The 25,311-nt window shown below is 41.3% G+C and overlaps 1 protein-coding gene across 2 annotated transcripts in view; it reads right to left on the bottom strand.

Annotated features, from left to right (window-relative positions):
* Positions 1 to 852: 852 nt before the first annotated feature.
* znf609b (zinc finger protein 609b) overlaps positions 853 to 25,311 on the bottom strand; it is a 170,023-nt gene continuing 145,564 nt past the window's right edge. The window contains exons 4-8 of one of the 2 annotated variants that reach the window (XM_015953616.3): positions 11,355 to 11,442; positions 5,848 to 8,143; positions 5,364 to 5,721; positions 2,066 to 2,437; positions 853 to 1,114 (exon numbers count right to left, since the gene is read on the bottom strand). In XM_015953616.3, coding sequence (XP_015809102.1) covers positions 1,071 to 1,114; positions 2,066 to 2,437; positions 5,364 to 5,721; positions 5,848 to 8,143; positions 11,355 to 11,442 — 3,158 coding nt within the window. In that variant the 3' untranslated portion in view covers positions 853 to 1,070. The remainder of the gene's footprint in view (positions 1,115 to 2,065; positions 2,438 to 5,363; positions 5,722 to 5,847; positions 8,144 to 11,354; positions 11,443 to 25,311) is intronic. The other variant, XM_054732279.2, reaches the window with a different exon arrangement.

Here is a 25,311-nt window from a genome sequence, read left to right as displayed (position 1 = left end):
CGCACATAGCTGGGTAGCTATTCAACAGTTTTTTAAAACAGTTACATGCTTGAATAAATACAAACATTTATGCACATAAAGGTAATATAAAAGTCTATATTACAGCCAAAAATACAGGAGCCAAATTTCACATTGTTTACAGGAAACAATCAAAGTGAAAGAAGCACAATCAGAGTAAAAACACAGAAACCCACAAGTGTGCCCTGATGCGGCGATGACGAAGCCTTGTGAACTCATCGCTTGTTGATGTGGCTTCACCGTTTGACCGTAAAGACCGATACGGCCCCTCATCGATGCAAAAAACAAAAACAGGACCAAAACCAGCATGAGACACATTCAAAGATGAACATGACGACGTGAAAGAACTTGAGTGTTACCGTGAAAAGAAAACATGAATAGTGTTTATTTTCCTTTGAGGTGTGCGCGGTCCCTTCACAAAACGTGACATCATCCCTGAAACAAGGCGTGAGAGTTCACTTAAAGAGAACAGAAAACAAAGATGGGAACTGATGACGATGAAAAACTTCAGTCTCAGGCTCTTGTCTCTGAAGAAAGCAGCTGTTGCCATATTCCCTCTCCCCACTAAACATAGTCGAACATTTGTCAAGTTTAGGATATACTGTCGCTTCACGGCATAAAAAAGCCAGTCTTTAGTTGACTCCTCTTCCCCATCAGCCACCCCACTTCCCCCAACCCCCCGCCAAGTTCGTTCTGCGTGACAAAAGAAACAATGCAGTCAGAAAAAATAAAACTAAACAAGAGAAGCTGTTCTGACAGTCCAATAGTCTCTTTTTGCATTGTTTTTGTTGACAGTGCAAGGACTAGATAGTCAGCGGGTCGGTGTTTCCTCTGCATGGTGGGGCAGAGCGATGGCTTTGAACCTGGATTACTTTCAGTCGTGTTACAGTTCATGGATGGAAAATCTAGGGTCTTTTACAAGGGGAAGGGAAAAAAACAACATACTGCCTTGCCTTGGGGCAGAAAAAATAAAATAAAAATAAAGATAAAAACACCATTCAACTGATGTCTAAAAGGTAACAACCAGAAGATGTTGCTCTCATGTGAGCCAGTCACATGAATCTCTGCAGGGTTGAGGTGTGACGGTCAGGTTTCCCTAGGACGGACACACACACACACACAATCGTTAACAAATCACTGAGACGACAATAACAAAAATAAGCTTCTATTAAATCACACAATCCTGTAATCTATAACCTAATTGTAAAATACATTTGACCTGTTTTCAAGAGCTTTTTATTTTTGCTTGATTGTTATTCTTTTTGACATTTTTGGTTTAATTTTAAAACCAGGCAATAAACAAGTCTTTTCCTGGAGGTGTTGTATCTTTATATAACATAGCTTAATTTTATCATCCCAGCAAAATAAAGCCGGGCCCATGAAAGCGGGCTCTCAAAGGAAATGTGCACCAGCAACAAGCTGAGAGGTAAAATCTGGTTTCAGAAAAACTGCAATTCAAAGGACTTCCCACTGGGTGTCGCTGCAGGCTGCAGTGTTTTTTTGTAATGTAGACTCATTCAACATCCCCTTTATCAACACTGTGATCCACTTGTCCTCAGAGGACCTACTTAGGATGGATGAGCTGAGGGGCTAAAAGCTGCAGTGCATATTGTGCTGGGCTGCAGCGGAGAAACCAGGGCTCTGTTTAGACATGATTTGGTTTCTCTTTGATTTCACAGCATAAATGTAACTGAAAAATCCAGCAGGATGCCCTGGGGTCTTCTACACAAATAAGCCCAGGACAACAAAAACATGTTACAGGATATGCATCTGTGCTAGAACTCATATCACAACCACGGCTATTTTAAACTGCAGTTACAGTGTGTGCATTGTTTATCAAATTATCTCCAGACACCTGCGTTTGCCTTTTATGTGAACACTCAGTAGGCTTGTGTGCTGTTTCAACATCCATATTTTGCTAAAATCCCTGCTATTTTTAAGTATTTTGGGTAGTTTCTTGACTTCTGCTATAATTCAAAAGGTCAAGTATTTTGAAATAAACGTAATGTTTAGTATGCAGGAAAGAATGATGATAGGACTGACTCACCTGTGGAGTAGGACAGGTCGTATTGCCCTGAGAGCAAGGGGTATCCCAGGTGGTGGTGAGAGGGCATGATGCGCTGGGAGGGTGAGGAGCGTGGTCGGTCCACATCTCTGTCTCTGTCCCTCTCTCGCTCCCTTTCTCGGTCTCCGGGAATACCTCGGTCCTGCTCCCTTTCCCTGTCGTGGGGCGGCTTGTCGCCCACAGTGGGGGATTTGCTCTTGTACTGGCTGGCGCACTGATGCAGGAGATCCAGAGCTTTGGGGTCTGTTGCTGTTTTAGTGACGGTAGGGCTAGCACGAGATTTCTCGTTGCCCTCCTCACCAGCTATTTTACCCCCGTAAGTAGAAAATGGATAACCTCCAGGTAGATAAGAACCTACAAGTCATAAAGAAAAGTGGTTGACATGGCGGTTTATGTGAATTTCTATGCTTCTAATTTACAACACACGTGGACTATAGTCTCAAGGTTAAATATTTCAGACATTCCAGGAATTTACATTTCAACACAAATTCGATCACTAAGCGGTGTCTTCAACAGCTTACGATATAAAACAGAAGGGAGCTTGTCCTTTCAGCAATTATTTATATGAATATATTCAACCTGATTCTCCTCAGAAACACGGTTTGGTCAAACAAATCAGACCTTCACTAACCTGAAATATTCATGTTACGATTCTCATGCTCTAACACCCCAACATGCTCCGACAAAGGACTGAAATTTGTTTCATGTTGCTTTCGGGTCAATAAAAAGCTATACAACACTATTTTTCCACAAATGTTTTCACTCCTTCATGATAAAAGGCTTCGTGTTTTGCTAACATACATTTCCAATGAGTGTTCAAACTGTAATGCACGCAAAACCGGGCCGTAATCATTGCTACTCCGCATTGATCATTGTACAAATAATTAAATACAGCCAAAGTCTACATCTTCATTAGTGATTATGCTAATCTGTTTGATCAAGAGGGACAGTTTTAAGAAAAGGTTGGACTGTGATCTTTCAGGCGGAAATTCAATTAATGATTTTCTTTAAATTAAACTTCAGCACAATATTCATAATGTACATTAACATTTACAAACACGATAGAAGTAACATCCTACCATCAAAAAATTGGAAGCTATTACTCTAATAACGTCTGGATAAAAACTGAAGGTCAGAATTGTTTTCAAATGTATATATTAACAAGCAACATGTATGCAGAGTAGTGCTGCCATGATTAGTCGATTCGTCACGATGACGTCAACAAACAAAATAATTCACAATAAATTTAATAACGTCATTTATTCTATAAAGTAAAGGTTTTTTTAATCTTGTCTGCTACAGCACCACTGCACCTGTCTGCCTTTCTGTGCAGACAGGTGCAGTGTAAAAAAGCGCTCCTCTACAATAGACAAATTTGTTAACAAGCCAACCTGCACACCTCAGCAAGCAAGCGTTCTGACCGAGGCAATTTTGAACTTGGTGACAAACATGAGACCCAGGGCTGAATGATTTTAGGAAAAGATTGAATTGCTATTTTTCAAGCAGACATTGTGATTTCGGTTCAATTCACGATTTTCTGCAAACAAAGGTCCAACACTAGCCTGCCAAGCCATTCTTTAGATTAAGTGAAAAGATGGTCTAGATTCTAATCTAATACAACTAATTCAAATTCAAAAATACTTTATTAATCCCAGAGGGAAATTGATTATCATTCACATTAATCATACAACAAAAACAGTTAAAGCTATTAATATTTTCTCCCATTATCTTTTTTAAAATACTTTTCTGCGTTTGTGAAGCAACTTGTACTTGTGATTTTTATCTAGAGAGGAGCTTTACAAAAACATGTTCTTGTTCTACTCCAAAAATGCATGGAGGAAATCTGTAGGTAGAAATAGCTTTTAAATGTATTAAATAACAAAAAATGCAGTTTTCCCTGCATTACCAAGGCAGGCTGGAGGCACGTTTTTGGAAGCCGTCTGATAGTTTTTCCTCACTAAAACGTCAGCTCCGTGAGAGAGAGGCACACATTCTGACACCTTAGCTTGTTTGAATTAACGTGTGCCATCAGAAACATTCAAACCATTTTGAAAAGAGAAGTTGAGCTTTCAAGTCAACTGTGCGACTCCGCACTCGGGCTGATGAAGCATAAACCAAGCTTTAGAAATCAGCCTGAACCTGTTCCGATGTGGGAAGAGTCTCTCTCTCCCTTACTCGACTACGTTCTCTCTGTCCCGGATTCACCTACGGTGCCGTTATTATCGGCTCTAGCAGCGCTGTGTGTGGAAACATAAAACAGGGAAAATAACCTGAACATGCAGCTCAGTCAGCTGTGGAGTTGGGCTCGGCTCTGGACGGTACACCCCACCCCCCTCCCCCGCGCTGGCTTTTGCCGCCGCCATAACTCAGGGGGAAAACACCGGATGTAAAAAAAAAAAAGTTACAGAACTGATCTTGGACCAGACGGTCATGTGATCGTGCTGTTTGAAATTGCAATTTTGGTCCAAAAACAATAGATCGTTCAGCCCTAATGAGACCTGTGTTGTTTAAGCTATCATCTTGTCTTCATTTTTAGATGGCACATAACAGATCACACTTCAAACTTGAAGCTAATGATGGGTATATTGAAGCAGCTGCATCCTGGTGCAATAAACTATACTTCATGCACAACATGATTAACTACGCTATCTTGGATCGGATACATGACAGGATACCACAGAACAGCACTACGCCCTCTGTTGTCCTGGCAGGGAAATGCTTTGCAACACTCCCCAGGAGACGGAGAAGTCCGAGAGCAAAACGTCTTTGTCCGTGCGCGTGTGTGTGTGTCTCTCCCTTGTGGAGCTGACGGAGAAGTATAAAATTAGGCTTTAGGGTCAAAATATTTGTCTCACGAATGGTTTTGAGTGAGGTACAGAAATTGAGTGACAGAGACCGATTACCACAGCCATTAATAATATTGGCCACAGTAACACCACGAAAAAAATCCCAAAAGAAAAATGAACAAATGCTCCCATTCCTCCCACTCCACTGCCGGTACTAACTGCTACTGTCATAACACTTAAAACTTTGGAGAAACCCTGAATGTGTAAAATTGTTGACACAACAGATCCTGGGTAGGCCAGGAGACCTGCAATAAAACTGCATATTTGACGATTATATAATTATGTTAAAAATCGTAATTTTGATCAAAAAATTATAGACCATTAGGCTCTAATTTTCACTCTGGGAAATTGCAAGTAAAACATATGTCAAGTTAACAAAACAAACCAAAATGGCTGCACAAAATCTGTTTACAACATGACATGAATCGTTCTACCTGGGTAGTTGGGCATCATGACTGAGGGCATGCTCCTGTATCCAGGGTGGTTAGGGTCATAGCCTTGTCCATAGGGGTAACCATGCATATAGGGCAAGTAGCCTTGATGCTGTGCTAGTGGTGATGTGAACTGCATGTGGGGGTTGGAACGAGAGTCTTTGCACATGGCTCGATGATCTTCAGAAGTAATTCTAGGATCACCAACATCTTTGCCGTCCTCCTTGGATCCACTTTGACTGTCTTTTGCCCTGGGCCTTTCTTCCTTTAATTTTCTCTCTCTCTCCCTTTCATCTTTTCTACGATGTTGTTGTTGCTGGTGTTCATCCTCTGCTTGCAGTTTCTGGCTCTCAGGGTACTGCTGAGGACAAGAAAGTAAGTTAACAGAAGCCTGTAGTGATATGCTGAAATTAATTTGAACTTACAAAACAGTTTGATCACAGGCCTATATGCAAATATTTTAATGTTATTTAATATTGGTACCTACCTGTCTGTACCACTGCTCTATGCCTGCCTGACCTCTGGACTCCAGAGTTTGCAAGGCATCTTCCTTTCCATGGTGTCCTGCTTCAGTCAGTTTCATCTTCAGCCCCTCAGCTTGCTGGGACTTTGAATCCTCTCCCTTTATGCTTCCAATGGATTTACAAGATACTTCAGAGGGTGAATCCCTGGATTTGCTAGGAGGCTGTGCCACCTTCCCAAGGTCTGACTGACTCGAAGCTTTGGAGAGGCTTGGTGGCATTGGGCTCTTTTGTTTCCACTCTTCTTTCAAGGAAGCTTCTCGTTCTTTCATCACCATGTCTGATTTTTTTTCAGCAGCACGATGTTGCTCAGCCATCTGTCGCTGCCGATCCTCATACTGTTGCCGGTATGTTGGGTTGGTGTTCATGAAGTGGTTATGATAGGCTTGATCAGGGCTGTATGCATAAGGGGGGACATATGCATACTGGTTGTAGTAAAGAGGTTGCATGTACATGTTTGATCGTTGCTGAATGACTGAGGGTTGTTGCGGTTGTTGGCCAGAAACACTGGTGTCAGGTTTCCGATCTTCAAGAACTTCTACCTTTACTTTTTCCTCACCTTGGTCATGTTCATCGTCTCTCTTTATCTTGGCTTGACCTTCTGCCACTGTTGCACCTGGATTTTGCCCTCCAGGACTGGGGTTCACGTAATTAGGCGAGTAGTAAGTTTCATAACTGGTATAGTACGGGGAATCTTTGTTGGGTGTCTGGTTTGGGAAAAGTGCTTTTTTGACACTTTCCCTAATGCCCTGGTCCTCTGTCCTGACTTTGACACCTTCTAGTTTCCCTTCACCATCTTCACCAGCATCTGAAATGTCTGAATATGCTGGACTATTGGTCTTGACTGAAGAATTGTCAGCACCATTCTGGTTGACCACATGAAGTGGTGTGAGAGGCTGTGGCATCCCACTGCCATCTATTCGACTGGCAACACCAATTGATGGACTTGGAGCATTGTCAGAAAAGCTGTAAATCTTGTCAGCCTCAGCCTTGATACTGGCCAAGCGACTCTGATGAGGATCTGAGGAACCATTGAGGAGGCCATCTCCCTTGTTCACTTGATCACAAGGTTCAGAGTAAGGAATCTTTCCTTCCTCTAATTTCACACCCTTTACTGAGGGTTTAGGGCTGTCTGCATCCTTCCCACCATCTTTTTTCTTTTTGTCTTTTTTCTTTTTATCTTTGGAGCTACCTGAAGCAGGATCTCCAATGGCAGGGGGTTTAGGCTGTGTGCCTTTCATTTGTGGACTCTTGGGTATTCCTTGAATCATTGGGGCTGGAGAGGAATTTGGGTTCCCAGGAGGAAAAGGATACATTTGCTGAGCTGCTGTGGGGGCAGGGCCTATCGGACGCGGTGACTTCATGTTTTTCTGGGAAATTTTATCCATTTTTGTACCAGTGCTAGCCTTTTTAGACTTATCTGATCCTCTCTTGTCATCTAGTCCATCGTTACTGGCCTCATCAGTAAGGCATGGCCCATCCTCACAGCCATCCATTGGTGTACCTCCTGTGTCTGGATCTGTCTCGGCAATTTTCTTTTTACTTTGCTTCGAACCAAACTTGCTAGGAGATGGAGATGGACTTTGAGCGTCAAAGTTCCTGCCTTTTGGAGTAACAGAACGTGCTGGTGACAAACATCCTTTCTGGGAAATAGATGCTCCATTGCAGTTTCCTGGTTCAGGGTGGAGAGTGGAGTCCTCTCCATATTCACTGTCTCCATCTAAGTCCAACTTTATGTCATCATCATTGTGGGCACGGGCTTGGTGGTACTTGAGACCATTAATGTGCTTGTACTTCTTGTTGCAGTTAGGATGTGGACAGTCAATAAGAACTGGAGATGGGCAGGTACGATCAAGGGAAGGTGGAAGTGGCTCAGACTTAACAGAAGGCATTGGTAGACCTGTTGGTCCCATGCCTCCACCGTTTGAGTTTGTCCGCATGCGTTTGTTTCCTTTGGTGTCCTCCGAGCTGGAGTTGGGCTCCATGTCTGAGGCTGGTTTGGTCTTGCGTTTTCCAACTGAGGACGGACTGGCCTTAATGTCCTCTGTGTTACTGTTTGGTGGGGTGCGGCGCTCTGATGGTGTCTGGCTGCCCCGCCGACCCTTGCTATTAGAGGCAGCACGTGTCTTATTGTTGGTGGTGCCCTTACTGTCTGATGAGTTGCTGTTCTCATTGATTGGAGTGTTACTGTTCGGTCTCATTCGCTTTCCCCGACCACGACCATTTCTCATTTCCAGATCACTTGTGGGTGACTCACAAAATCTGTAATTGTGTTAAAATATACAGAAGCATTAGTCATGTAACTGTAGCAATGCTTAATTTCAGTACAATATGTTAGTTTAAATTCTACAACTGTGTAAAGGAAATTAAGATTGGCTAACTAACATATTTAGAAAATAGAAAAAGCCATCTAAATTTTTTATTTATTCCAAAGCAAAAATGTATGGCTGTCAAGAAACCCAAACAATGAATCTAATTAATAATGTAATCATTTTGTCTTTTGTGTAATGACATGATAGTGAGTAATTAGAATGTGACAACATCACTTGTGTAATGCAAAGCCATGGCGCATTCATTAGCATTATTAACTACAAACCAAGACAGCCATTTCTCTGCTGTAATGTTCTCTGAAGTCATTTTAGTTCATTTCTTAACTCAATCAAAACCACATCTAAAAACCTGTGTTACTCCAGTTGTCAACATATTCTCAAAACAATTATTATCCTCGAGACCCTGTGACCACATTAGGGCCGATCAATTTTGGAAAATAATTTAATTGCGATTTTTTTCTTCAATATTGCAACTGCAATTTAATTTGTCATAATTTTCTCGGGGGGGGGGGGGGGGGGTGTTCTCATAATTTTCAACTAACGCAAGGAATTATAAAAAAATTTCATCAATGTATTATCATAAACAATATCAGATTTATTATACATAAATTATCCATATACAGCTCTCTCAGCGATATCTGTCAGCTGAAAGTTTGTTTACTGAAAGTTGAAGCGCTGGCGGCTAGCAATTTAGCCATGCAACTCTCGTATATGGTGGTGTGATTTTTTTTTGAGGTGTTGACAAAGGTTTGTAGTGTTACCTCGTGAGGTAGCAACAGTAGCTGGTTCTGCACAATACAAGACGTTGCACAGCATCTTGGTTTTTATAGCCAAAATAATTCCACACAACTGATGTGCTATTCCTCTTTTGTACCACACTTTGTGCAGAGTAAGATTCTGTTGAGCCCGAGGCCATTTTAGAACAGGTGAAAGCGCAACATTTTCTTCTCTCCCTGCCTTTTTTTTTACGGTGCTCGCAATTCACATGACTTTCCCAGATCTTGCAACCAGTCAAATCGCAGCCTTTGCAATTAGAAAATCTCATTTTGTCACATTGCAATATAATTGCAAACGCAATTAATCATTCAGCCTTGGTCCGCATATGAGGCCATTGGCTTCTTGCACTATAATATTTTATTCTCTTCAACTTATAGCTTTTTTCTAATTTAGAGAATCTTGATATTGACTTTAAATTTAAATTTAATTTTCTTTATTTTTTAAGGAAATTTGTCAACATTTTTATTTAATCATTTTGTATCTAAGTAATATTTAGTTCATCTTTATGAGAGCGGTTGCATAAGCTGTAATAGCTAGTATTGTTTTTTTCTTTTAAATCACACCAAATACAAATTTGGGTCTCAGGGGGTTTAGTCATTTCCAATGATTATCAATAAGCATTTTGCTTGAAATGAATTGAAATGAATTAACTGATTTTCTTTTGGTAAAAAACAAACAAGTGCTTTCAAGTAAACTATATAACCAAAAGGTTGTACGTAGAAGAGAAAAGTTTCAAATGTGTACCACTTCCCCATTTTACCTTAGAAGATTAAACTAAACACTAAAACAACAATGCATTCAGTGACCATAAATTTTCTTCATGCCACAAAAAGGAAAACAGAAGGATCCAAGAATAATTCAAGTCAACTTAGTGTTCCTTACTGCAACGTAAAATAACATTACATTTCTAACATCTCTTAAAAGCAACTATATTACAACATAATCTAATATTTTCTGGGGAACTATTCCAGAGGTTTACATCTTTAACAGACACGTCTTCACACTAATGCACACTAGTGTAAAGAAAACAGTTTGTTACTTTATCAGGAAACTTAAATTGCATTGAATTAATAGGAACTATGATCCAAATTTGGCCAACAATGACAATTGTTGTGTGTGTTTAATGAGTTTGTAGGGAACAATAGCAATTATATTAACATAAAAACACAATTGCTCCATCTCTGCTCTTTTGCAATGTACTAATCTTAAGTATGAATGCTCTAAAAAAAACTTTCCAATGTGAACGAGTAAAAATCATCTGAACAAACAGCCATATTGTAATTCTTGCTCCTCTCTGCAGTCACTTAAACACTTGAAAGAGTGATTAGGCTTTATCTCTCTATAACAGTAATGTAATAACCTTTCTGCACAGCAGTGAAGGTTTGCAGTCTGTGACAAAGTCAAACCCAGAGTTGGTATGACTCACGGCTTCTTAAGAGCCTCTCCAAACAATTTCAGCCTAAGCAGGGGTATGTGAATACATCTGTAGTCTGACAGTGCTACAGGAATTTAGACTGGTTACAAGACCAAGTTTATACTCTGATGGATTTCTGAATAATTTACAATGTATCCTGAAAGAAGACAGGCTGCAAACAGTAAAACAACCTTGGTGCAAATGCAACTCAACAAACCTTATGAACTAAGCATCATGGTGATGTATTAGTGGGGTATAGCATCTACTTGTTTTCCATTAAAACTGATTTAATCTGGATTATTTTTTTCTTCTTGGTGCACTTAAACATCCCTTTGAAATACAGACATGTATGTACATTTATGTACAAGGTTTTAAATTAAAGCTAGTGTTGGCCAATGTAGTTTTTACACATCCCATCTATTTTTGACATACTTTCTGTGTATTTGCAAACATATAGCTAAATAAACACCTCATGCTTTTGTCATCAGACTCAGCTTAGAAACTGCAGCCTTTGTGATGGAGAATGTTATCCAGTGTTGAGGAAAAAAAGCTCTTAGACCAATAATTGGATTCTGCAATCTGGCTTGTTAGAGTTGCTTTCTATTTCCACTGCTGCCTCCTGAGACATCAGCTGCTTGCCAATGAATCCTGTTTCTCCAGGCTCAACATAAAGACCAACATGCACTCGGTGGTCCAATGGCACACTGGAAAGTCAGTGCATTAGACTGTGTATGCTTGAGCTGTTGCAGCAAATTCATATCACGCGGAATAGGAAAAGGTTAAGAGACTTTGCACCATGAGTTCAAATAAAGTATGCATCAGTGATTTGTGGCAATTGTGAACTCTTTTTTTTACCTTGACATTTACAGCTTCCATGCTTGACAATAAATTTAATTGCATGCTAAGCCAGCTTTATCTACTTGAAATGTACTGAGAAGTGGATGCTTCTTACCTGGGGGGAGCCCAGTCATGCCGTGTACAGTCTAACAGGGTGCCAACATACGTCTTGTTTCTCCAAGTTACATTGACCACAAGCATGCCTGTGAGACAGAAAAGTTGAACAATTATTCTGAAACTACTACAACAAAGTAAATTAAAAAGAAAACTAGATGAAAAAAGATTATTATGAGGTTAAAAACATATTTTGCTGCCTTCCTCTGTGCCGTTAACAGAACGAGTGTTGAAGCAGCTGCATAAGCGAACAAATCTTTGCTCAAAGGCAGTCATATGCATGACAGTTGTAAAAGCCAAACATGTTTTATAATCTTCTTCACACATTAGAGCCATAGGGGCCAGGCTGACTGATATCTCCTAAATGACCTGGAACAGACCTAACTGCAGTCAGCATTGTAAAACCTGCATATGATACAGACAGAAGGTCCCTGCAAGAAATGAAAACACGAAGGATACCGGAGCACCCTTTTCCACTGGAATAACTCATCTCACAGCACAAGAGGAGAATCACTTTGAAACCCTCCGTCTCATTCTGTAGCTCGGAAATTTACTACTTCAGGGAAAAGTACGAGTACTGCAGCTTCTTAAAAATAAGCAACAAGCTCCTGGGTTCCACTAATTCAGCGCAAACGCTTCAGCTTGACGGACTGTAAATGTGTGCAGGAAAGGCGGTATTACTGCAATCTGGCACATTTGGAAGCTTCTGTGTAGCCATTTGGCTGGTGTGACTTATGTGGCACTCGTGAGCAACCCAATCTGATCAGTGCCTCATGTGACACCTCATCTCCCTTTCAAAATTTAAAATTAATTCTAGATAGCCACTGCAGTTTTAACATGTAAATATACTTATTTATCGAAAAAGATGTTCTAATTGTATTAAAGTCTTTCTGATATGCAACCTTTACTTACAAAATCCTGAATCACAGACGTTTTAATGCTAGAAAACAACAGTAAAACAGAAAGGTCTATATTGTGGAGGACCATTTTAAAGCAAAGCCACAAATGATGGTGATTTTTTTTCCAAACAACCTTAGAGGCTTATGAATAAAAATATTCAGAATTTTTTGGCCACACCATCCCCCTTTACTCCCTGGTGGTGACCTCAGCTTGCCACTTCAGCACTGCAGAGAAACCGGACGATGCAGTGAGCTAACTTATCTAATGACACAGGAATGCTGGCTGGCAGCTTCTATCCTCCCGAGCATTTTATTAGCTTAGGAAACCTCTCTAGCTCACCCCCCATTCTTCCCTCTCTCCTTCACTCTCACCGTCATTTCCTCTTTTCAATGATATAACCATCCCTGGCTTACAATCTCTTCCCTCCCTCCCTCCCACACGCACGCCACGCACGCACGCACGCACGCACGCACACACACACACGTCACAGCTCAGACCTAATTTTTCTCCTACTGCCTCTGGCACAAGGCAGAGAGAGCATAAGGGATTTATATATATGTTTACAGGAACCTGCTGACACTTGGCTGCATGCCTCTTCTTTCAATCTATGGCCACAAACATGAGCATTTGGTCAAGGCTAGGCTCGATTGCAAACGCTGTTTGTGTGTATGCAGGGCACTGGAGAGATCCTCAAATTCGGATTTCTGTCACATTAAAAGAACCCAGACCTTTTCTAAAACGCCTTCAAGAGCCCGCCCCCTAAGCTCTTGAAACACTCAAACACAAAATGGCTCTGGCAGCTGGTCGAGGCAAGGATGTAAATCAAGGCAGAGCAGATGAATGACCAGCCTTTCATGATGTGCAGGATATAGCTTTCCCTCTGCTCTCTAGAGAGCCAGTTTGAAATGATACCATGAATTGTTAGGTCGTGCTGATTTTAAATTAGCCTTCAGATTTTCTGCTGCTGTTTATGCAGCTGGGAAAATGAACAAGTGCAAAAAGAAATGGAAGATTTGGGGACTTTTAACAGTAGATTTCTTTCTGCTTCTGAATTTACTGAAACAATTAAAGCGAAGGGCACATCTACCAACAAATGTTTGCTATTAAACATTCACAGGAAGATCCTGCCTAACAATATCAGAAATCTGCAGATATTTAAATAAGCTGTAATCCCACCAATCTCCTCTAAGAGGGCCGACATTGCTCATCCATAATAAGTAGACACAGATACATTATCAGCTCATCTTGGACATAGAGCTGTTGACTCGACACACAGATTTTCCTTGAGCTCCATCAGGCTGAACGAAGACAATCTCATAAACCATCCTAACGTCACTACAAAGATTTTCCAGTGTGACTCAGGTTCTAGCTGTGGCTCAGTCATCCTGGTCTTTCAGTGTGATTTTCTCAGAATTTTCATGTTGTGTTTGGCTGTGTGTTAAAGATCACATCCCTGCCAGGAGATAAATCACATCCACAGTCTGACAACCCATGTGCTTGGCGTTGGGTTTTCCAGAGGAATTTCCCTGTAGTTCCCTTAACTATAACTCTCTGTCTCGAAGGGAAAAGCAGCCCACAGTGTCTGATTACAAACGCTCCATGAAAACAAAGAGAATGACAGTTGATGAGAAGAGTTGTGGTGATCAATCCTACAGAGTATTTCCTCACTAAACGGGTGGTCGGTTGATTGGCCAGGAAGATTTTGTTCCTGTTGGGAGCAAAACGTACATAAACCCTTAAATCATTTAGACATTTTAAAAGGAACTAGCACATATAAAAGGGCAGTCACACCAAGTGTGATGTTGCCAAAGAAAAGTACACAGTGCATGCACCTTCACCGTGCTTGCCATCATAATTTTCCTCTGTGGAGTGGCTTCCATCTGGCCCGTTTCCCATCCTGAAGCTAAAGAAGTCTGTAATCCTTGGCTTCTGAGTCACCGAAAATCTCAGCCTCTGGCTTTCTCCAAATGATGATAATATATAGTTCCCTTAACATCATGTGGGACACCTCAAAGAAAAATTTAATGCATCTGACTTCACACAACTTCATGTTCGATTGAGTCGGTTTTTTAAAAGTGAGTTAAAATGGTGCTTTTAAGGCAGGGCTGGGGAACCCTGGTCCATCAAGGGCCACTATCCATATTTTAGTTTCAACCCTGCTTCAACACACCTGATTTCAATCAGCAGGTGATTAACAAGCTTCTGCAGAGCCTGGTGAGCTGCTGAACAGGTGAATCAACCACTGAATCAGAAGTGTTGGAGCAAAGACATGCAGGATACCGGCCCTCTAGGACCAGGGTTCCCCACGCCTGTTTTAAGGTTTCTTTGTAAATGTGACAGGGCTGGGACAGAACACTTCTTCTTTTGGATCACTCTTCTAATCTGTAAAAACAGGTTTTCTTGAATAACCACACTGCTGCTCTGGAATTAAACTCCAAATTGCTTTCATGTTGTCATTTTTGCAAAATGTTTTAAATCACAGTGATTACTGTCTGTGGAGGTTTGGTGGATGAAAGTCAGCTCAATGTCTTTACTGCATAAACAAGTAGAAGTCTTATTTTTAAGACAGGCTTTGGACGGATGACCTTTCACTACCTTGTTAAGCATCTATTATTGTATCAATCCAGATTAAAAAAAAACAATATAAAAGATAATCAGGTTACATTTGTTTGGAAATAGGAAAATGACAGGATGTTTTGGAGGAGGAACAATAATGTTTACCAGAAACTTCTGTTTGATATATTGTTTTAACCAATTGAAATGTTGATAAACAGATACAATCTTCTCAATAAACACATTCTCAACTCAGCTTCACTATCCTACATAATCTAGTTTTATTCCCTGCCCCCAAAAAACTGCTTTAATAGCTGTATCACTTTCTATAGAAGCCTGTTAATCACCCAGTGATTGAGCCTCTGTGTGTTGGAGCAAAGGATAATCTAAAACAGGGGTTCCCAAGTTTGCAGGGGGTCTCCACAATTTTGTCTTTGCTAAGGTTGTTTGGTTATAAAGATTTCATTTGAAAAAAAAAATACATTTATAAAATCCCAATAACATACCCTACAGTATAATCAGAACTCCATATAGAAGTTATAACTCTGTATAAAGATAGTAAATGATCACATTTAATGTGTGTTTGTGTGTAGGACTTGGGGTTGGGGATCCTGGCTCGTCTTGGACACGAGCAAGGGGGTTCTCAAAGAAAATATTTTGGGAAGCCCTGATCTAAAACATGTAAGATAGAGGACCTCAAGGCCCAGGATTGGACAGCACTGCTACAGACAGAATCTACAAATATATCCAAACAGAGAAGAAAAATACTTCATTTTAAACAACTTTTGATAGAGACCCATGCAATTTCAATTGAACGCAGCTCAGCATTAGCCAATACCATTAGACATGCTCTCTCTCTAAATATATTTGTTTATATAATGTGTAGTAATTATAAAGCTATATGTTTTAGCTTTGTTGGCTGGCTAGAGGTGTGCGTTAACTAATGAGGTGTGTTGCTTCAAGCTGTGGTCACTAAAAAGGGAATTAAAGCGCAGTACATTATTATCCACCACTAGATGGTGCCCTCTGAGAAAAAACTCTGGATGTCTGCTTTAATATTAACATTATGTAAACAATAACATCTGACGACTGTCTTTGTTTAAATTTTTTTTTGCTAAATTCAGAGTTAACTAAAAAGAATTCCATATTTTTCTTAAAAAGCCATTCTTATTGGAAATGCAGATTCTTTATCTTGAAGCTAATATGAGAAGATAGTCATTTCTTTGTATTGACAAGCATATCTACACTGACAATTTAAATAAAATAGTTAATATTAGGGGTGTTCCAAAAAGGGTACTTCACTCGATTTCGATTATGGGAGCTTCGATGCTTCGATTCTTCGTTTATAATGATTTTTGGTTCGATTCGATTACTGGTGCCACGATTCTTCGATTATTGACATTTTTAATGCTTTTTTCATACAAGATTGTCTTCTTCTTTATCTACATTTGTAAATAAATAACCTATCAATTAATTCAGTTCCTCTAAAACTACTCTCTGTTAGTAAATACATTTTTTTAACATTTAACTATTTTTCAAAGACAAATTCTCATTTTATGACTGTATGACGTGTAAATATTTGCACTTTGACCAACTTAAATTTGATCAGGGAAAGCTTTACTTACATTAGTGTCCCCTCCATTGTTGGGAAACACTTAAAACAGGCAAGCCCTGGATTTAATGAGATAATTAATTCAAGTAAATAAGATTTTTACTTCCATCAAATGCATTTAATGGAAAAGTAATGAGTCTGGCATATGATAACATTACAAAAAAGCTGCCATACAGATCAAAAGTGCATTCCTCAAAATAAAATAATTCAGCTTTTTCAGTCTGGAATATAGATAACAGAAAAAAAACTGCTATATTTGAAGGTAATATGTTGTATTTTTTCAGAACAAAAGTGCATAATTCTACTGAACATATATTCAGCCTGGAGCTTCAGTACAGTGAGGTGAACACAACAAAATAGAGCAGAGTGACACTCATACTCATCTGTCCTCCCATACTCCCTCCCCTCCCTCTTGTCCCACTACTTCCTCCTGTTGTGTGAGATGGGCAAATGTCAACATGGTGCTACTTTGACTCTCACTCATCTCTCGAGTTTGAAGAATGTGACTCACCAACTTCCACCCGTTCTTGTCCGACGCAAGAACAAAATGCGCCGTTACAGTAATGAAGGATTTGGTGGCAACCGATGTCCATGCATCGCATGTGAGCGCTAGCCCGGTTGCCTTCTTCATGGACTCCAGAACGCTTGCTTTGGTTTCCTCGTAGAGGTGGGGGACTTCTTTTTCTGCGAAATGTTTTTGGTGAGGAAGTTTATAGCGCGGCTCCATGGTGCGCACCACAAACCGAAACCCCCTGTTGTTTACTACTGAATACGGGCGTAGATCCATCGCGATAAAAGTAGCAATTGCTTTTGTAATGCTCCTCGCCTTCTCTGAGTTCTTCAGTAGTTTGGAGACCGTCTCCAGGATGGGGAAAGAGGTCAAAGAGGTGGTGCCACTCACTAAACAGTCCAGGCGGCGCGGCGCGCGCGTTAAGGCTCCGGTTACGTGTTTTTTTTTAGTACCGGCTTCGCAACAAAACTTTGATGTTATGTTTTTTTATGCATCGACGTTCATTAATCGATGCCAAAACAACATGTTAAGCTTTTAGATGCATCGCCACATCGATTAATTGCACCCACCCCTAGTTAATATAGCAACTATGATGCGACAAAGGTGTTGTAGAAATGATGATGGAAAGTAACATACTAAAAAGCATCTTTTCCAAGGTACTATTTAGAAAAAGCTGCTACTTCAGCATCATTTCACTTGGGAATGAAGAGTAATTGCTCCCACCAAGGGGTGGAAAAGTCTGTTAGGGGGTCTTTATCCAGTGGATGGGGGGCTTAAGATGCCTATCTAAAATTTGTAAAGGCACGGAGTTACATGAGTGATTGTGTGGGCCGTAATCCTGCTCTTGACTCACTGGATTTGTTTCTCAGAGAGGAAACCAACTGGAGTTCAAAGATCATAAAATAAAACTTGCTCTTTGGAGCAGCAGTTCACTTGGGATTTGTTTGCTAGGGGAGGGCTGTAGTGAGGTGAGAGAAAAGGGTCATAGTGATATAAAGCAAACGCAGTTCCCTGCACTGTGCCCTCCCCCACTTTTGTGTCAGTCTTAATAGGGTCAGTCAGGACAGCTGAGCGAAGCTGCATTAATGAGACGAATTGGTCTATAATTTTAACACTCGTTTCCTTTTAGTGATGTTGAACAACAAACGGTAGCCCTGCTTAGGCTCTGAACTCCAACGCATACTTGTATGAGATTACTTGAACAAGAGGATAATGAAAGGGGGGAAAATGAAGTCAGGAGTAGCATGTCTGCCTCATGGGAAATGGCCATGTTCTTAAACCGCCCCTCCTCCAAACTTAACACGTTTCATTAGGTTGCAGAGGGACCAACAGATCAGGTCCTCTGCGGCTGGTGAAATCTGCAAGGGCCATGAGTTCACTGGATGACCTCTGCTCTGCTCCGACTCAACAGGAATCTAGAGAGGTTAATGGCATTTTCACTGACTGACCTTGTCAAAATGCTTCAGTTATCTTTGAAAATGGGAGATAATTTCTCTGAAATAATTGGGTGTGACACCGTGTGACTCGCAAAATATCAAATGAAGGGTTTCTGTTTGTCTTTCAATGTGTGAAAGATTTCTGTCAGACAAGCCTTGGGCAAAAAAGATTCAGTTGTGTGAACAATTACCAGCACTCGCAATTACCACCTTTCATACACAGCCACGTACTAATGTAATTATTGACAAACCCACGTATCCAACTAAAAAACTGTTTATCTTCTTTAGCTAGTTCTCTGTGCTACAAGAGCCCCATTCATCAAGACTGTGAGCAGCTTTAAAAAGAAGGAGTGAGAACAAGGAAGAAAATAGTGTCAGTATTCATCACACAAGATAAAAGATAGCCGGGTGCTGCCATGAGCCATAACCGTAACCCTGACAAATGAAGCGTTGGAGCACTCAAGTGTCGAGCATGTTTTCATTTTACTGTGTTATTCTGCACTGGCGGTGCATAAAGGCAAGTCGAGCCTGTCCGGTTATGTGAGTGTCAAAACACAAAGTCCTCAGAATGACCTTTATCTTAAATGCTGGGCAGACAGCAATTTAGGACGAACGGCGTGAGTCACTTACAGCACTGAATGTGGAAGTAATACATTGGAATGTAGTATTGGCAGCATTTTGTGGAGCCCCAAGGGTTTTGGTGCTCCGGTTTTTAAACTCTGGTGTTAGAAATGTGTTTGGGCTTGTATGACGATCCTCCTACAGAGACAGAGGAACTACGGAAATGACAATAGCAAATGCATATTTTAGTTTTTAACACTTTTCAGGATTTAAAAGATGTTATCATGGAATTAACCTTCCTGCAGCTAAATGTGTCTCAAATGATTTTATTACTTGCAACCAAATCTCGGGTTGCTAGAAATGTTATTTTAATTTCATATAAAATGCTACCCAAAAGATACTATTTGAAATGCTTATTGTGGGTATTTTGTTTTACAATACATAACGGCTCCTTATTTCGAGTAAAAGTAGTTTTTTTTTCAGCAAGGATTCTAAAAACGTTTTTTTATTTTTATTTTAACATCTGACCTAGCAAGGAGGAGTTATAGAGCTCTGGATGTCACATGATTCAGAGCGTAGGCGCCATGCTGGCAGGCATAAATATTAACAAAATGAACAGGAACGGCTGGAATTTTACTCCGTTGGCATTTACTTCAAATTTTAAAACCAAAGATATAGTTGTATTTACTCAGAAATGAAATAGACTAAACATCTCCGACCCTTACCATTCCCCTGGGGTAATTTTTAAAACTCCAGAAGCTGTTGGAGCTGACTGATTTGACGTACCCTGACATTTACAATTTCCTTATTCGTTTTCCCTCGTTCTACTCCGGACCATCGCTAAGAGCATACAAAAGCCTGGAGGGATACAAATGGACTGAATCAGGATTTGTTTTCAGGATCCAGATCTGGATTCTTCCAGCAAAGGATAGTGCTGTTGTCACCGGGAAGGTAAGTGGAGATTTTTTTCTGAAGTGCTTTTAATGTGTGATCTGACCATTGATCAATCATTACTTGAAAAATTAAAAACAGCTTAGTCGGTTCCTCACTGTGATCATAAGACATGTAAACAGCAGCAAGCAGAAAACACAAATGATTAAGCAAAGTTTTACGTGATGTTTAACTATTTGCTATGAGCAATAAGACAGAAAAAGCCACACCAAAACAAGTTTAGGAGGCCCACTAAGAATGGTAATAAAAGCATTTAAAATAAATACCATATACAGTTGAGGAAACATTGGTTCAAGTACCTGATATGAAGCGGTCGCTGCATAAGCGAAAACCTTTGCTCCCGGGATCCCATGGTTTCATTTTAACCTGGTTGCTAGCACATTTCATTGTGATGATCCAACTTTTGCAGCGTTCCGAATCTTGGGGAATCCTATAGAAGGCTCTTCCCTTATCTCATCCGCATCTGTTATGGCACCCTGGGGCACAACAGTTATCTAACACATTTCCCGTTTCTAGTTTGGGTTTTCTGCAAACAATAATGGCCTAACTGCAGGCAACCGCATGCCAAGACGGCACCATTCGATTTGAACTGATGCATGTCGGGAGAAGTGGTGTCAACTACTGGAGCTCCATAAACTTGTCCTGCCTGAAGGTCAGAGTGGCGAGTAGGTAGTTTTCAGGTAGATAGGTCATGTTATTTAGTCAGTGTGTGTGTTCACTAGTTTTGCATTACGTTTATTTTTCTTAAAAATGGTAAACTGTTGTGTTTGTGAAGAATTTACAAACTCCAGCATTCCAAATACGAGACTGGATGGCACTATCTTCCGTTCCTGGTGTGTTTTGTTCAGCTGAAAACATGAATGTCTGTGGTGCGCATTTCAGACTGGAGGATTACAATCCCAGCGATGTGATGGGAGTTCAACATGCATCCTGTCCTCCAGAGCCACGTAGTGGAGTTTTGGAAAAATACTTGCGGGCTCCTACAAAACATATCAGCGTTGGAACCAGGTCAGGTAAGTCTGCGCTGAGCTCCAGAAGAGGATGTGGAGCTTTAAAAATTCCTAGTGAGCAACGGAAGCTGGTTTCTGGGTTGGAACCAGCACCGCCAACCTCCAAAAGAGGATGATGAGATTTTGAAAATAACTAGCAGGCCAGGGAAGCTGGTTTCTGTGTCGGACCCAGGTATGAGCCACCTGCCCTGAATAGGATGACAGGCGTCACTCTCCCTCTCTCTAAATTGCTAATCTGCGTTACGTAAACGGATATTAACGAGTATGAAACAGCTGACAATTGCTCATTATAGTTTATTATTGTCAATGTAATGATTTAATTTACATCTATTTAATGAACCATAAGATGTGAGATTCCATAGGAAATATGAAATCAATCTTATGGACCTTTGGGTAATTTTAACCAGAAGATTGGAACTTTTTATTGCAGGGATTATGTGAGACTGTTCTTCGGAGTGGGGTTCGTACCTCACCACTTTTGGCCTCTTCCTGGGAAATTATACTCTTCCTGGGAATTACACCTTGCCCTATCGTCGGAGTCCCTTCAGGACTCTGGTTTATTCAATGCCAGGTGGTCTCTGTGCGGACCACCGTACCATTGAAAAGGGGGGATATGTAACAGAATGAAATGACTGTTTTCCACCTAAAAGTAATTTCCCCCTCTCCTCAGCAAGAACTAATCTGCATGATATTGCTCAAGGTCTCATGCTCTGCTTCTAAACTGTTTCTCCTTTCCAGCTAAAGAGAAGAAAGAAGATAAACTCTTTCTATTTTCAATCAAGCTAATCAAACAAAGTGCTAGTCAATAATAAGATGTGAATCAATCTGTGAAATGACAATGTTATTAGTAAGTTTTAATAAGTAATATGACTTTAATCTAGCTGCACTAGACATCCTGTAATGTAAGCCACATGACACAATTTATCTTTCTCATCCAATCGGAACCTTCCTTTCTGAAGTGTGGCATAGTCTCTGTGGTGTTTATAAATCTGTCAAACTTTGATTCGACAGTAAATCAAAACATCCAGATTAATAAAACCAGGCCCCACATCATCTTTGTTCAGTTCACCGCATTCTAAGAGAAGTATCGGACCGGCCACCCGGACTTCCTTTTTAAGCAAAGAACCAACAAGCTGGATAAATTCTGTTGCCCTTTACCAACCAAGCAACGGTTCCTTTCAGAATAAAAGCTGAACTCACTGACCCTCAGGGTCCATCTGACGCTGTCAACCAACTGTTGCTTTTTACCTGGAGGCAATACAAAGACTAGTCTGTCGTACTGCTGACGATGTTTCATCGGCTCCGGTACCAAAGGGGGGTCCGAGGACCTGGCATTCTGGATCTGTACGGAGGTCTCATCCTAACGGTAGGTGTGGAGCGACAAAATGGCATCTCATGTGTTTATGAAACTCCGATCACAGCTTAAGAGCAAAACATCACTTCATCACTCAGACTTGCTTCTCCGGATACGAGAGTTCCGATGACAACATCGCTCACACATACACCATCCATCTCACGTCTCATTCACACCTAGATCCATTCAACTTAGAGTTTAGAGTTAGTCTTGTTTAAAATTGTTTAGAAATAAATCTTCTTTAACGTTTTAAAGGTGACTCTCTCTTCTCTTGTCTCTCAGTTAATACGAAGTGTTACATAATCCCTGCAATAAAAAGTTCCAATCTTCTGTTTAAAATTACCCAAAGGTCCATAAGATGGATTTCATATTTCCTATGGAATCTCATATCTTATGGTTCATTAAATAGATGTAAATTAAATCATTACATCAAGAAGCAATAATATATTAAATAACCAATAATATTTTAATTGTCTGGTGCATGACAGTAATCTGTACAATATTGTGATGTTAGCACACAGGTTTAACCATCGGTCACTCACCAAGACACCTACTTTCTCCGCTGATTCTACTGACACCACAACTCATTCTCTTTCCTTTGTCCATTGTTTCTCCATCTGGCTTGTCTCTGCTCTTTGGGGTGTACAACAGGCTCATAACTGTATGGTTGTGATCCACCATAAGTATAAATATAAACATTTAAAGTTCCTTTTAAGTCGATTCACTCGGTACAATGAAGGTACTATGGGACATCACGCCCTCGTTTGGCCTGGCTAAAGACACATCTGGTCACACCTGTAAAGGCAAATGAGCCCAACGCTGTGTGGAGGCCCCGCCCTCTACTTATAAAGGACAACCTCACCACCATTCCTCAGTTCTTATGCTCTTCACCCCGCTGAGAACACATCTTTATTAGCTTTAAAGCTACTTTAACTGCTTGTTGGTGCTTCTCTGCTGCCTCCTGGCTAGTGTTATGCCCACTGAGTGCTACCTTTTCATGGCTTTTCAGCTTTTTTGCTTTCGTGCTTTGCTTTTCGCTTCCTCCACCCCGCTCTGTCTGTCCATGAGCACCATGTCGGAACCAGATAAGCAAAAGCCTGCTTTGCGTCCCTGTCCTCAGGGCTGCAGGTTCTCTCCCCATGAGAAGGATCTGCATGAAGCCTGTCCTGTATACCTGGGAATTCTGCATGCTAGGAGAGCACCTTCCTACCTGGAGGCCTGTGAGTTCTGTCGTAGGGCTCCGCCGTCCCACACTCAAACAGCGTGTGAAATTCCTCTAGCGCCTCCTGGAGAAAGCTACATTTTCGCAGCAAGATGGGGCGGATCTCTGTCAAGGGAATGGAGACTTCACCCTAAGGTGGTGTCCCAGCTCTGGCTAAGGTTCGGCAGGGAAGTAGCGGATCTTTATGCATCAAGCCCAGCGTTCTCCTCTACACTTTTCCTCCAGTAGAAGTGACTCTGGCAGTACTCTAGAGTGCGTGCAGGTAGAGCCAGTTTCTGATTTTGGTGGCCCCTCAAGTCTTGGTACCCAGAGGTCATCAATCTGATGATGGCCCCCACATGGAGGCTCCCCACCAGACAAGAGCTTCCGTCTTAAGCCTGGTTTATGCTTCTCCGTCAGCTCCGCAAGGGACAGACACGCATGGATTGACGGAAGCGTTTTGCTCTTTTACTTCTCCGTCTCCTGGAGTGTTGCAAAGCAATTGCCTGGCAGGACCACAGAGGGCGTAGCGCTGTTATGTGGTATCATGTCATGTATCCGGTCCAAGATAGTTTGTTTATATTGTGTTTTTTGTGTATATAAGAGACTTTTAACACGGACATATTTGTCTCTCATTCTCCCACTTCTTCATGCGCTCCCCATCTCTAAACCCACGTTTCCTGTCATTTCCGTCCACAAATAAAACGCTTGCTGCGCATCTTTTCACTCCTCCAGTCACGGGAGGATGAAACGTTCATATTTTTAGAGTTTTGTCGCGAGGCATTCTTCAAGCTTCTCCGTGTCTGCCGCTAGTTAAACTTGGCTCTCTTTGAAATGGCGGCACTGTAAACAACAGCGGCGTCCTGACCAATCACAAGCTTGCGTAATCCGTTTCTTTCAACGGATGTTTAAAAAAGTGGGCTCGACTCCGTACGTACTTGCGTGCCTGCCGGATCCCTACGCAAGGACGGATAATGGCGTTGCGTGTGCTCCGCACTGACGCAGACGGAGAAGCATGAATCAGGCTTTAGGTTCAAGGGGAGGTGCTGCACCCTCGTCCACATCTGTGGAAGCTGCAGGTCTGCCTACTGAAAGGTCCAACCTGTTAGCTAAAGGTCTTCCCCCGACTGTGGGGAATACTCCCATGCTTTCATTCTTTTTTAAACACAGAAACAGTTTTGTTTACCTGTTTGTAGCTACGGTTTCGCCGACAACTGCCGGCTGCCGTCCTCTGCTGCCCGCAGATAAACGGAGCTTCTCCGTTTATCTGCGGGCAGCAGAGGACGGCAGCCGGCAGTTGTCGGCGAAACCGTAGCTACAAACAGGTAAACAAAACTGTTTCTGTGTTTAAAAAAGAACGAAAGCATGGATTTACAAAGACACAGCAAGAACACACCTAAGATGTGGGGAATACTATTCGGAGCTCGAGAGCATGCTCCACCAGGGGGTTATATGCCTAAATTTCAATTCAGTTCAATTCAAATTAAATTCAAAGATACTTTATTAATCTTAGAGGGAAATTAGAGTTTCAGTACACATAATTCAGAGATCAGACATACATAGGCAAAGACACATGACAAGAATTGGTGACTGTGGTCATTCGCAACCCTGAGTTGCGCTACCTTAATAGAGATCAGAGGGGTTACATGAGGATTGGTTCAGGTGGAGGGAAAAAAGGCACTTCAGAGTTACCCTCCAAAGGGAGGGCAGCTTTGCTATGCAAAAAACCCACCTCAGACAGAGATGCAACAGACTTCAGACATCACACAAGTGTCCACTAGGTGGGGTGGTGGGTTTGGGACTCTCCACACGTCAGTGCCTGCAGCCACAATAAGCAGCGCACGTCAGCGCAGTCTGGACGGGGGAGGG

This window comes from Nothobranchius furzeri, chromosome 9 (genome assembly GCF_043380555.1).
Source record: "Nothobranchius furzeri strain GRZ-AD chromosome 9, NfurGRZ-RIMD1, whole genome shotgun sequence".
NCBI lineage: Eukaryota > Metazoa > Chordata > Actinopteri > Cyprinodontiformes > Nothobranchiidae > Nothobranchius > Nothobranchius furzeri.
Note: the sequence above shows the minus strand (reverse complement) of the source record. Positions and strands in the feature narration are given on the sequence as shown.